The 14,976-nt window shown below is 34.4% G+C and overlaps 1 protein-coding gene across 2 annotated transcripts in view; it reads left to right on the top strand.

Moving 5' to 3' along the window:
• The window catches only part of gabbr2 (gamma-aminobutyric acid (GABA) B receptor, 2), a 378,525-nt gene that overhangs the window by 233,253 nt on the left and 130,296 nt on the right, over nt 1-14,976 (top strand). For both annotated transcript variants that reach the window (XM_073930931.1, NM_001144043.1), the window contains exon 4: nt 12,351-12,452. In XM_073930931.1, coding sequence (XP_073787032.1) covers nt 12,351-12,452 — 102 coding nt within the window. The remainder of the gene's footprint in view (nt 1-12,350; nt 12,453-14,976) is intronic.

The following is a 14,976-nucleotide window of genomic DNA, read 5'->3' on the forward strand; positions in this document are numbered from 1 at the left end:
ATGTAGATGATCTGACAAGATGATTGACAGGAGACGTAACTAAGCAACACAACACTCCGTTAATGAGGTAGTAATATGTCCCAAAGCATGCATACTCTCTTGTCACACACTAAAATGCATATAGTTTTTCTTCACGAAAAAGTACATACATTTAGGATGTAGTATAAAAGACAAATTGAGACTTTCAAAATATCTTTGTTTGTGTTCAACAGAAGAAAGAAAATTGGACAAGTGAAAGGCGAGTAAATGACCACCTTTAGGTGCACTGTCTCTTTAAATATGAAAAAAGAATGTAAGCATATGTTGTTTATCTACATACTGTATGAAACCAGCAGAGCAACATTTGTTTGCCTTTTCCCTCATTCTTTTTTTCCAGGATGTAATGAAAAGTAAATGTTTACTCAGATATTTTGGATTGTGTGACTTGCTGACGTCACAGACCAGAGGATCTTCATCTCGCTCTCTCTTTTTCTCTCTAAAGTGTGAAAATGAAGCGAGAAAATGAGTGTTTAAAGCAGGTCACCATATGGCTTCTCTACTGTACATGCACTGTCCTCTTTTACACCAAGGTGCTCCATTAGTGACCTATTGGACACACTCCAGTAGCTTCAGTAATGGGGCCCTATTCAGGTGTACATGTATGCGTGTGTGTGTCTGTGTGTTTTTGTGTGTGTGTGTGTGTAATGAAGTTTCTGCTTGTTTGATCACTGATTAAACATTCAGGCAACACAAGCACAATCTGCTGGCTCAGCCGGGCTAATTGCATTCCCTAAGGAGATGATCCAAGCACAAGTCATCCAATCCTTCTTTCATGGATCAGACCTCATGGCCAGTGCTATCTGTGCGCATCAGCTCACCATTGTGTTGTGCTTTGAGCCTGTTTGCTTCTGTTTCGGTTCAAAGGCTCATTAAAATATGTGCTATAAATAGCTGCATACAGTACCCCTCTCTAATATTGGCACCCTTGGTAAATACAAACAAAGAAGGATGTGAAAAATGTCTTTTATTGTTTATTGTGCCTTTGGATCCAAAATCTTTTTTTTAAAAAAACTGAACTTTTTTTTTTTTTTGGATGAGAGTCAAGGCTTTTTCCTTGAAACATGTTCAGACAGTTTGTGGTGATGTGGTTGATGTCGGATTGTAGTTTTGTAGTCTTTCTGACCCCAAGACCGAACTAGCTTCCTTCTGCAATTTTCCAGCTGTGATTCTCTGAGATTTTTATTGACCACTAAAAACATTCTCATATCAGTTCATCGAGAAAAAAAACAGACACACATACTTTTTCAGGTTGATTCATGACATTTTGATTAACTAATTTAATTAATTAATGGCTTGATGATGGAAATTAACATTTTTGCTATTTTTTTTACAACATTGTGATGCAAACCACAGCTATGTTTTTTGTTTTACCCATTGTGATTTATGAGTGTTTGGCATTTGTTTTTCCTTATATGTATAGCCCTTTCAAACAGGAGGTCAGTTACTTAGTAACCTATTATACTAAAAATATAGATTCTCAATATCTACTTACTTAATTTTCTTACTTATAACTTAAAATACTTAAATTATTTGTTCATAAATTTATTCCAACGTAGGCTCATTTTGAAAACATAGCCCTATTTACATTTCTGGAGATTGCGAATTATGTAGCCAGAAGTCCTAATGGCTGCAATTAGCGTTTATTTAAAACAAACAATATGGGGCGGTACACTCTCAGAAATAAAGGTAAAAGATCTGTCCTTAAGGTGGTACCTTAAAGGTCCATATTAATACCTCAAGGGTACATATTAGTACCTAAAAAGTACATAAGTGTTCCTCTTAAAATTTTTAGGTACTCATATATACTTTCGAGGTACGAATATGGACCCTTTAAGTACAAATGTGTACTTTTTAAAAAGATACCACCCCAGTGACAGCTTGTGTACCTTTATTTCTGAGACTGTATGATGCTGTTCCTTTTTACGCTTACCAGCTGACAGCTTACCTCTATGTGGACGGCTTTTCCGCTGTCACCAGTTTGTCCAGTTAGCTTGCCATGTACGTACGAAAATAGTTGACCACGACAAGGAGAAGTGGGTGGGCGGGACAAACGATGCTTATGAAAACACTATTGGTTGGGTTTATGGAGGGAGAGGGTAGGTCAGTTGATCGATCGGTCAGTCAGTCAGTTAGTAAGTCATTGAGTCAATCAGTCAGTCAGGCAGGCGGTTAACATTGGCCTCTGGTGGATTTATGGAAGATCAGCAGGCATGAATGGCATTACCAGAGAAATTTGAGATCTCAAAAAGCATACACAGCGACCTGGTGGATTCGTGAAAACAAAAATTGCAATAAACATACCTCATGGGATGTATTTGGCGCTCTTCAGAAATGTATATAGTGGTATGTTTTTATAGTGAGCCTGGTTTGATATAAAGTACTGTGGTCCCCCAACAGTTTTGGTGTTTTAGTTTTAATGACCTTTCTAGATATATGACTGGTCTCTACATTACGATATAAACAGACAGAAAGTAACTATGTACACAAAATTGAGAAAAACAAAACAGTTTTCAGAATAAAATGGCTCCTACTAGCAAAAGACAGTATTTAGTTTAAGTCCATATACCAGACCCAAGTTCATATTCTAATTGATGTGCTTTATTTTGTGTGTGTGTGTGTGTGTGTGTGTGTGTGTGTGTGTGTGTGTGTGTGTGTGTGTGTGTGTGTGTGTGTGTGTGTGTGTGTGTGTGTGTGTGTGTGTGTGTGTGTGTGTGTGTGTGTGTGTGTGTGTGTGTGTGTTTCTCTGTCCAGGCAATCCCATTCTGCCTCTATAATACTATATTAAGGTCTAAACTCTGTGGAGGCCATTTCAGAGTTTTAGCTGTTTTTCTCTATAAATATCATATAATTTCATAACTAATATAATTATCTGTAAATATAATTACTGTTCAGGTGAAGAGCAAGAGAATATTATTCTATATTATGAATAAATATAAATAATTTTACTAAAATGAAAAATCTAATGGTGCCCAAAGACGTTTGCACTGTATATATAAATGTTGTGTTTGCAGTAATGACAACTGATTTTTGAGCAAAATATATATATATTTTCTTTGCTTTTATTTACCAAAGGTACAAATAATAGTGGAAGGCACATATGTCCCCTCAGCCGAAGTGATGAATTAAATGCTTTTTCGCACTCTTCGCTTGCGTTGTGTCTGACCTCCTGGATGAGTTCATGCCTCCTGAAGGACGAGGGAATCCCAATGCTATTGTGCATCAATCCAGTACAGACTTGTCCAGAGTTAGATGAGGCTGATTGTGTGTTTCTCCCACATCTGTCCCTCTGAACACAGGTGCATGAGGCCAGTGGGAATATTTCAATGCAAAAATAACACATGGACAAAGATTAGTGCGCACAGGACATCCCTTCAAGGCATCAGGGGTCTCTTTTCTTGTCTTTACTTGTTTGATGGTTCAGAGTTTTATGAAAAAGATAAATGTTTGTATAATTTAGCTAGCTATATTTAAAGAAAAATTGTCACTATTGAAGCTCTCACAGCGACGCGGTGGCGCAGTAGGTAGTGCTGTCGCTTCACAGCAAGAAGGTTGCTGGTTTGAGCCTCGGTTGGTTCAGTTGGCATTTCTGTGTTGAGTTTGCATGTTCTCCCTATGTTCATGTGGGTTTCCTTTGGGTGCTCTGGTTTCACCCAAAGTTCAAAGACATGCACTATAGGTGAATTGAATAAACTAAATTGGCTCTCTGTATGTTTGTGAATGTGAGAGTGTATGGGTGTTTCCCAGTACTGGGTTACAGCTGGAAGGGCATCTACTCTGTTATATGTTGGATAAGTTGGTGGTTCATTCCACTGTCGTGACCCCTGATGAATAAAGGGACTAAGCCGAAAGAAAATGAATGAATGAATGAATGAATGAATGAATGAATGAATGAATGAATGAATAAGAGTGCAGCCAGGTAAAATAAATAAATAAATAAACAAACACTAAAAAAAGAAATTCTTATTTTTTTTTTCTCTTTATTCATTTTTTATTTTAATATTTTTTTCTCTAACATATTTGTTGGGGTGTACTATCTTTTGCACTATGATCTAAAGTTATTTTGCTAGATTAGTTCCAGTTTGGGCTTTGGTACTGATTAATCTAATGTTATTGTCATTTTTATAGAATACTAAAGAAAGTATTCATTTAAAAGAGAGACCTGTATGTGGTGTACTCATTTATGCTGGACATTGTATATTAGGGCTGCACAATATATAGTTTTAATTTGCGGATTAACAGTCGCATCGCAGGATCTGCAAAGTTAAGTTGGGATTGTATAGTTTAGGATTATAAATATTATTATATTGGAATTATATAACCACTGTTTGCAAATCGTTTGCACTTGTTTTAAACACTAAGAGCATTCAGACACAATATCTAATAGAAAATAGTGAACTGTTAACTCTAAATAGCTGTTTAAAAAGTAAAGTTTTTGCAGTGTTATAGCTTTTTTTTATTTCTGTACCTGAATACGATTCGACTATACCCTGAAAACAAAGCACTTTTCACATTTCATGAATGATTTGTTCCTCTACAAAATCATGCCAGTCGATAGAAAATTAATACATTGTTTTCAAATAGAGCTATTCAATTTATATGGTGAAATTGTATTTATATTGCAATATGTATCGCAGAAATACAAACTATCGCTATGTCCAATTTTTCTAATATTGTATTTCGCATATCTGTAAATACAGTTGAAGTCAGAATTATAAGCCCCTCTTTTATTTATTTATTTATTTTTATATTTCCCAAATGATTAACAAAGCAAGGAAATTTTCCCAGTATGTCTGATAATATTTTTTTCTTCTGTAGTAAGTCTTATTTGTTTTATTTCCGCTAGAATAAAAGCAGTTTTTAATATTTTAAGAACATTTTTAGGTCAAAATTATTAGCCCCTTTAAGCTATATATTTTCGTTGGTAATCTACAGAACAAACTATTGTACAATAACTTGCCTAATTACCCTAACCTGCCTAGTTAATCTAATTAACATAGTTAAGCCTTTAAATGTCACTTTAAGCTGTATAGAAGTGTCTTGACAAGCATATAGTAAAATATTATTTACTGTCATCATGGCAAAGATAAAATAAATCAGTTATTAGAGATGAGTTATTAAAACTATTATGTGCAGAAATGTGAGAAAAATCTCTCCGTTAAACAGAAAGTGGGGAAGAAACAAACAGGGTGGCTAATAATTCTGAGCTCAACTGTATAGAATTTTTTAAAGCAATAGAACAAAAACAATAAAGACATTTTCTTCTTGGCTCATATTTATCAAGGGTGCCAATATTAGTGGAGGGCACAGTATCTCTAAAGCCAGCCAATCACAGGGGACCTGAGCAGTGCAGATAATGTGTCTGATGATGGACTGTTGTGGCTTTAGGAAAAGAGGGAAAAATAAGGCAGTGACACAACAAGCTGTGACCCGCACTAGTGCAGTTAATTCATCATCTACAGGCCTGACAGCTCACAACGGAATCAACCGCCGCTGCTGTGACACACTGAAGAAAAGGAGACCTTTTGGAAAGATGAGAGTGAGGCTAAATGCTGATGTTTACCATTTGCTCTTGACATGAAGTAACATTGCTTATTTTAGTATTGTTTATAGTAATAATAGTTTAAATGTCATGTTCAGTGTAATTTTATCTTCTTTTGCCATACATAATAACATTTTAAACTGGCTTATTAGCTTTATTTTTATTTCTTTAGTTTGTGGAACATGTATTGCTTGTTTTGTTTGTTTGTTTGTTTGTTTGTTTTTGGTAGGATGCCTATTTAACTAAATGTTTTAGCTTGTATAATTCTAATACTCTTGTAACAGTAATATTTACTTTTTTTAGTTAATTGCCAATGAAACATTTCCACTATTCATTTACTTTTAGTTTACTCACATATTAAAAAATATTTTATTTATATTTGGCTGTATTTTAATTTTATTTTTAGTTTTTGTAATGCTAGTATTTTTGCATGAAGTTTAATATTCACAGTACAGCTAAACAAGACTCAGAAAATAGTGTGTGTGTGTTTGTGTGTGTCTGTGGTGCTTTTTAAGTCCATATAATCAGTTTTGAACAGCTTCAGCTGTGTGTGTTAGCAATCAGCGTAGTGCATAACAGGATTTGTAGTCCATATGGTGACAGATTTGTAGGCCTGAGTTTAAGTAAATGATTCCCAGCGATCTACAAGCCTGGATCGCTGGTGATTGTGACTGCTCCAATTGTGTTTTCAATTTATTTTTTCATTTATTGTTTTGTTTTAACTTACTTAAAAGCATTTATTTCATTTAATAGAAGCCTTATTTAACCTTTCAAATGTCATTTTTTTATTTTTTATTTTTTTTTTATAAAAAATTAAAAATGTCATTTATATTAAGCCTAATGATTTGGTTTGTGTAATTTTGCTTAAACTTTGCCTAATAATTTTTTTTTATTTTATAACTTGAACTTTGTTAGACATTATTACATACATATTAATAATGTAATTTCAATAAACCACCAATGCATCGTTTCTAATTTAGTTGTTATATACAGTAAATGCATTTCTGTTTTATTTTTAACTTGGTTGTGGTTTGTGTAACTGTAATACTTTAAAATCTAATTGTTTTTAATTAATTTAAGGTTGTTAATTTATGTATTTCTTTTTGCTTTTATATTTATTTAAATTATTTTTTTAAAAGTTTTATTTTAATTAACAGTAACATCGAAGACAGTACCATTTTGTCACAGTTTTTCAGTACAGTTTCCGAACTGATTTCAACTCTACATACTGTCTCTTTGCTTTTTTTTTATTAAAGTTGTTTAAATAAAATGAAATACAACTGTAGTCTTAAATTAGCACATTAAACTGTCTGCATTTATCCTGTCTGCCTGGGTAGTTTTTTATATCCAGATGAGATGGAGAATAATATTGGGTTTATGGTGAATTAGCCTGCAGAGCTTCTTGACACCCAGGTATTGTGCTTTTGTGTCTCTCAACCTACTTTGTGCAGCTTCCTGTTTACAGTTTCTCTCTGGGTTCATTTGACAGGTCAGTGCATAAATGCATTATGCATTTCACATCACATCATGCTCATTTCTCCTCAGCTTTAGGACAGCTCTCAAATCCCATAATCCTTTGGTGTTCCTTTACTGCACAGTGTCGATCCGTCCTTTTTTTTTTCTTTTCTTTTTTTTTTGTCTTTCTATCTTTCTTTCCCTTTGCTTAAAGGAGACCTCCACATTTTTTGTGACAATAGACTAATTTTTGAATAATAGGCTTGAACAGTAGAGTCTTAACATTTTTGAATACATTCAGCTGATCTCCAGGTCTGGTGTGAGCACTTTTAGCTTTGCTTAGCATAGAACATTGAATTGAATTAGACCATTAGCAACTCCCTCAAAATGACCAAAGCATTTAGATCATTTTTCGATTTAAACCTTCCCTTTCTGTAGTTACAGGCCCATAGCCAGCCTGGTGAAAGAGGTGTTTCTTTTTTCTCAAAAAAGTGGACTTATTTTGCAGTTATTATTTTCTATTTAATTATGATGTTTAAATACTCCATTTATTGGCATTTTAAGCTGTTTTTTTTAGCTGGATTAGCTTGTTGGATAGTCAATTTTGGATGTACTGAAAATATTTCCTAAAGATATATAATAAAGAAAAAAAAATTAAAATACAAAGTTATTACATTATAAATCATTAGCAAATAAAAAACTGGCCTGCACATTCAACTTACCTCAGTCAGATACTGGAGGTAAATCAGGTAAAAAGTTAATTAATTAATCTGTGTCAAAATACTTGCCCAGTTGATTAATTACATTAATGCTTATTTAGATGTTTTGTAATATTTTTAAATGATATACAGTGCTCAGCATGAACGAGTACATCCTGTTTTAAAAAAGAATATTTTTTATCCATTTCTCAGTGAATATAGATCACATATTTTGGTGCATTGAACAAAACAGGTTTATTAATGGATAAATGTATTAATATAACATTTTAGTCACCTACCATCTTCAGAAATGGAATCTAATCCGTTTAAATTCATGCAAAAATATTGGTGGAAAAGATTTCAAAATACAAAATGCATTTTTAGTTTTTTGTTGTTTTATTTAACAACACTAGGTAAATAGCAAAAATTGACTTTACTTATGTCATAGTCTGTTTGTTCTTAAAACCTTTGATGGGTTATTTGCACAATTTAGTATTGCTTAACAGTCAAAATAGGACAAATGAGAATAGTGGCAAAAATTCTGGACCAATGGCAAATTTTGGACCTTTGTCAGTGGGGGTAGATCTTTTGAACTACCCGAACTCCAGCCCCCCTATCCCCCAATGCAATTTTTTTATTTTTTTGTTTCTTTTCAATGTTGCTCATTTAACATTTTTTAATTAAATTTTTTTCCTAAGATATAAATTGGGTTGCACTGTTTTTAGAGCTTTTTCTTAAGTTATTTTATCAGATTAGCTCAAAAATTGGCTTTAGTACTGACTAATCTAATGTATAAATATGACATTGCACAAATATAATATTGTAAAGCGTTCTATAAAAAAAAAGTTAAATTAGAGATTTGTGAGGGGTGTACTCATATATATGCTGAGCACTGTATGTTTCTATATGCAAAAAAGCCATGGCAGTATCAAAATTTAAGATTTCTTTTTTTTTTTTTTTTTACAGAGAGTATTTTGGAAATGTCTTGTGCGCACAGACACAATGTTGTGCATAATGAGGCAAATTATGTATGGTCGTATCCCTCTGTTAAAAAGAGATACAGATATGAATTAAAACAGTGAGGTTTGGTGTATGTACAGTAAGCTCTACTGAACTAGAGATTAAGGCTCATTGATGGGCTTTGAAAATATGTATTTGAAATCTACTGACACAAATTGATATAGCATGTGATAAAAGAAACACTTAAAGGTGTATTTTCAATGTTCAGACTGAACAGACCAAAAACCAAAAAGCCCAAAATATCAAAACTGACAGGTGCTTGAAAAATCAGTTTTTGCCTGTAGTGTCTCGCCTTTAAAACTTCCCATCAGGAGGTCTATTCAAACACTTGTGTATTGTACACCCACTTATGAGATCCACACACACACACATAGTTGCTCATGTGAAAAGGGGTTTCCAGGATCTGCCGGCATTAAGCTACAAATATGCTCACCGCATCAGTAATCAAGACAATGTGGATCAGCCAGGCTTTTCAGGTTACGTCTGGCAGAATGAGTTCATGTTTCTGTAACAGTCCGACACTGTTTAACATCCATCGCGGGTTATCCCACCACAAGTGGGCAACTGAGACAGATCAACAGAGCAAATATTTAAACAAGTTTATAATCCCTTTAACAATTCAAAACATTTATTTGGGAATATAACCTGTTCAAGCTCTTTCTGTTTCCATACACAAACTATTTACTCACTGGCGTATTATTTACTAACACAAACCACTGTGTTATTCTTTTTTTACTCTTTTTTTTTTGCCTTGTGATATACAAAATTGCATACACTACTGTTCACATGCTTAAAAATGGAGATCAGTATAGTCAAAATAATCAAAATAGTTCACACAGAACAACAAAAAATGACTAAAAACACTGGATCAGGCATGTTGTGTTTCTGAATGTCTTGTATGTTCACAAGGACTGCATTTATTTAATGAGTGATACAGCAAAAATGATAAGATTGTGAAAAATAATAGTTTAAAACTGTTGAGTGCCGTCTTTCAGATGAGACATTAAACCTGACTCTCTGAGGTCGTTAAAAATCCCAGGTTGTTCTTTGTAAAAGAGTCCGAGTTTAACCCCGGCATCCTGGTCAAATTTGCCCACTGACCTCCTAATCATCACCATGTTATAATTGGCTTCATCACTCTGTCTCCTCTCCACCAATCAGCTGGTGTGTAGTCTGGCTCAATATGGCTGCCGCCTCGTTAGGTGGTAAGGTGGACACTGGTGGTAAATGAGGAGATTCCCCGCAAAAATGTGTTAAGGGCTTTGAGTGTCCAGAAAAAGCACTGTATAAATTTAAGGAATTATTATTATTCTTTCATGTCTGCTTGGTCTGTCTCATGCTTAAAAAACGATTTGAGACTGTTTAGTTTTGATCACACAGAGGTATACAAAAACACATTTGATCAGATTGCTTTCCACCTAGTGTTGTTGTGATACTGAATTTTGGTTCCAATCGGTACTGGAATTTTAAAAATGTAAATTTTTTAAACACAGCTTATTTGCCATTGTGTTCACTTGCCCAACAGAAACTACATCAGTTTACCGCACTTCACCGCTGATGAATCCACTCATCTTTGTGGCTTTAAAATGCTTAAGTGTCTATGTATTTTTGTTTGGACTCAGTAAACAGCGGTGAAGTGTGGTGACCTGATTACTTTTACAGCCAATCACAGTCATTTCTGTTGAACACATGAACACAATCTCAAATCAGTGGTGTTTAAAGGGCCATGAAACCCCCCTCTTTCAGCTCAAGTCCTCCTCAGAATTTAAAAAAAAAAAAAGCATCATAATGGGCGGGGCTCTGTGAGCAGAGGTAGGAGTGGGCGTGGCCAGCAGAGCAGGGGAGAAGGAGGGAGCGAACAACTGTTTTCAGTTGCCTCACAAAATGAGATACAAATTCTGAGGAGACAAATGATTTTATAGTTTACAAAGTTAAAATGCAAAGAAATAAACAGTAATTTAATGCCCTGCTACGTTTGTTTTTCATAATTTTATATACACACAACCACAATTTATATAATTATAAAGATAATCGTGTTCATATGAACACTATAAATGAGGACTTCTCCCTCAATCCTCTGGTCTGAATGCAGACTCAGTGCAGCAGGTCTCGTGCCCTGCTGATTTCAAGCATTAGCTCTGCTGGTAATCTGGAGGATTTAGGCAAACACAGTAGCACGGCGATGTTTCTAAATATGAACGAACTCAACTGATAAAAGAAAGTCCGCCATTCTCCAATTCTCTTACTGCTCTCACAACAAAAAATGCTTGCTGCACACATACAGTACAGCTTTGCCGTATCAGCCCTGACAGTATTACAGGGAAAAAGCATGCAACAAACCCAGTGGATCTTGTAAACAAACACATACGACCCTTCAGGAACAGCTAAATACTGCGTGCCGTCTGTGGACGCAGTCTCACCCAGACATCAACATAGTCGCATGTCTAGTCATGAATAATTAAGAAGCAGTCTCTTCTCATAGGATAAGAAAACTCCATATAAATAATATTGAGAAATCGACACGTCATCACTCCACTTGCAGTTTTGGGCTACGTCACCAATTTTGATCCCACCCCCAAAATTATTTTAAACCCGGAAGATAAAATTAGCTTACAAAAGCTCAAAGTTAGCCAGTTTTCTCCACAATTAAAGCTGACAGGTGCTAACTTTGTCTGATGCTCAACACAGACAAAGCTGTTAAAATCTAAAAAAAATACTCAAGGGTTTCTTGAACCTTTAAGAACACGATCAGCTGAGCTTAAATGTTTGGCCAGAAATGGGCGTTTTTAAAATATTAGTACCCTTTGGTAATAAAATTCAGTATCATAACAACACTATTTCCGCCTACTGACCAAACATGTCATGATTATCAGATGTGTAAAAAAAAACAAACTTCACCACAAAAACACACAGATTACGATCAGAATGACATCCACATTCTTTTACCGTGCTGTAGCTTGCTTGCTTTTCCACTTGCTTGTAAACCCCATAACATTCTCCAGTAGCAAAGTCATGACCTAGTGCAGTACATCCCAGACTCCTGTAGTTACAGCTCATGTCGGAGCGAATGTTTGCGTGATATTTGTGAGCTCTATGTCTTTTTGATGGGTTGGAATTTCAGCAGCAGTAGGTTTCGGCACATGAAAAGATCCCTTTTTCTGGTGCCCTTTGTGTCACACAATATACCCGAGCTCAATGTAGTACATGCTTTGATTCTCACGCCATAAATCTTTGTGGAGGGCACGAGGTATTGAGACTTTATTTGCAAGCGACTGGTCCATTTTTCAAAAAGCATCTATGGACAAGGATGGATGAAGTCTGTGGGGAGCGGAGCTGGTTGGAGCTGTGTTTTATCCAAAGCCCAGTGGGACCCTTGGAGGAGAGATTTCCACGGATGCTCCGGGCTGATTTGGGATGCAGGGGGAATGTCGGATCGGCAGGAGATTAGAGGGAATTGAGACATGTATCACAGGAAGGGAGCGCTGCCTTTGATTGGGTACTTTTCTGGGTGGTTCACCATCCACAAACCCGGCTTTCATTCAGTTCTCTTTCATTTCTGCCTGCCTCTCTCACTCATTCTCTCTCTCTCTCTTTGACAGGTGCGAAATGATTTGACCAATGAGCTGGAGAAGGCAGACATCCAGATTGCAGACACAGAGAGTTTCTCTAACGATCCCTGTGTGAATGTGAAGAAACTGAAGGTAAGGACGCAGCACAGTAACAAAACGTAGATTGCTCTATATGAATATAAACGTCTAAATGAATATAAACAATATTGATTCATGTGGGTCAAGGATAAAAAAAAGTGTCATTTTTTTTCCATATATTAGAATATGCTCTGTTTATTTTTTTCTGAGTGAAAAATAATAACTGTTATAAATTTTAGCAAGATATACAGCCTGATCTCACGAGGAAATGTACGTATTTTATATTTTGTCAGTTTAGTGGCTAATCCGTACAAATTCCTACTAGTTCAGTTGTACAAAAATGTACGATTTTAAAAAGGAGACGTGGGACCCAACCCCACCCCAAACCCTAACCATCATTGGGTGATGAGCAAATTGTACTAAATTGTACAAATTAGATCGTACAAATTCATATAAATTAGCCACTAAATCACAAAATTAGAAATTGGCATGAGATTGCGTTGAGATATACAGAAGGCAGCCACTACAATGGTGTTCAGTCTAATAATAGTTTGCATACCAAAACTCTTGCTGTGTATACGCTACTGGTCAAAAGGTTGAGGTCATTTTTTCCATGTTTTTTTTTTTTAATTTTTAAGAAAATTATTCTGTTTACCAAGCTGCATTTATAAATATATTAAATATTTATAAATATTGTAATACCTGCTTTCTTATTGTATAGTTTTAAATAAAATTATTACTCCAATCGCTATTGCTTTTATTACTTCACCATTGATAATGATAAAAATATATGATAATATTAATAATAATAAAAATAATAATAATAATAATCATGGTGGTCCAGTGGGTAGTACGATCGTCTCACAGCAAGAAGGTCACTGGTTCGAGCAACGGCTGGGTCAGTTAGCATTTCTGTGTGGAGGGCACCCGCTGTGTAAAACATATGCTGGATAAGTTGGAGGTTCATTCTGCTGTGGCAACCGTGATTAATAAAGGGACTAAGCCAAAAAGAAAATGAATGAATGAATGAATGAATGAATGAATGAATGAATGAATGAATAATAATAATAATAATTATTATTATTATTATTATTATTATTATTATTATTAATATTATTATTATTATTATTATTATTATTATTATTATTATTATTATTATGTGAATAATAATAATGATCATGTGACTCTGAAGCAATGAAGCTGAAAATTTATATTCTTTATATTCACTGGAATAAATTATTGAATTAAATTATAAATGACTTTTGAGCAGTTATTTTATAGTGCAAAAACATTTCACTATTGCACAACTTGTACTGTATTTTTGAATAAGTAAATGCAGCCTTGAGCAGGATAATCTAATTTAAAACATTTAAAAATCCTACTGACCCCAAACTTTTTACTGGTATTATATAATTAAAATATCACAGTGGAGCCCTGAAATACTAATTAACATCATATTATTAATTAACATTATTATTTACGATTTGTAGTTTTGAGTAAACAGAATTTTAGTTTTATTCTGTAAATTAGTCATGACATTTCTTTTAATTTATTTTATTTTCATATATTAGAATATGTTCTTTATGTTCTATGTAATTTTTTTTTCTGAGTGAAAAATATTGACTGTTACACATTTTACCAGGGTGCGAACTACAGGGGAGTTCGCCTCCTCTAATTAGGGCATGGACTCCCCTGAAAACATAATTCATGAATTTTTAGGGGGTTTCAAAAAATATTGACAATGTGTTATTTTGATGTGCTGTTTCAGTATTGTGTAACGTGATCATTGCTGATTATGTATAAAAGTGCAAAAATATCATTCATACATGCATAATGGCGATTTACACCTCACTTAAAAAAAAGATCACTACACATGCTATTCTTGTCATGAGCATCAATGTGTGTGGGGCTGATGAGCAAAGTCCATTCATGTCAAAGACTGACAGCCTGATGCTTTCATATGGACGTTTAGACACTGCTTATTCATTTTCCGAAATAAATGATGTGATGTTTTGTTTTGTTTTATTTGCTTTATACAGTAGGCCAATACAATGTTCTTGTTTAGGCTGCTGTTGTTTGTGCATGTAAAAATAAATTTCGCAAAAAAAGATATTTTCAAGGGTCAAAGAAAGTTATTGATAGGAAAATAAGCACTTTTTAGAGAGAAAGTAAACCAAACTATCATTGTGTTTTGTTAATTAAGCCTAATTTGTAGTGTTATTTACAATTTTAGAAATATTTGTTTTATATTTAGATATGTTTTGTTTATTCGTTGTTTAATGACAGGGATCTTGTATGTTTTATAGCCCACATCATTGTGGAAAGGGACCTCCCATTAGACAAAAAAGTGCACTCCCACAAAGGCCATGGTATGAGCACTGCATTTTACCATGATGTACAGAAGACACCCACCCACTGTCATTCAGTCTAACAATAGTCTACATACCAAAACCCTTGATATATAATATATATTGATGACACATTAGAATATCACAGTGGAGCCCTGAAATACTAATTAACATCAAACCGTTACATTTTATCTATTTGTCAGCAAATTTTTTCAGCTTTTCAAGATTTG

Source organism: Danio rerio, chromosome 19, assembly GCF_049306965.1.
Source record: "Danio rerio strain Tuebingen ecotype United States chromosome 19, GRCz12tu, whole genome shotgun sequence".
NCBI classification, from domain to species: Eukaryota; Metazoa; Chordata; class Actinopteri; order Cypriniformes; family Danionidae; genus Danio; species Danio rerio.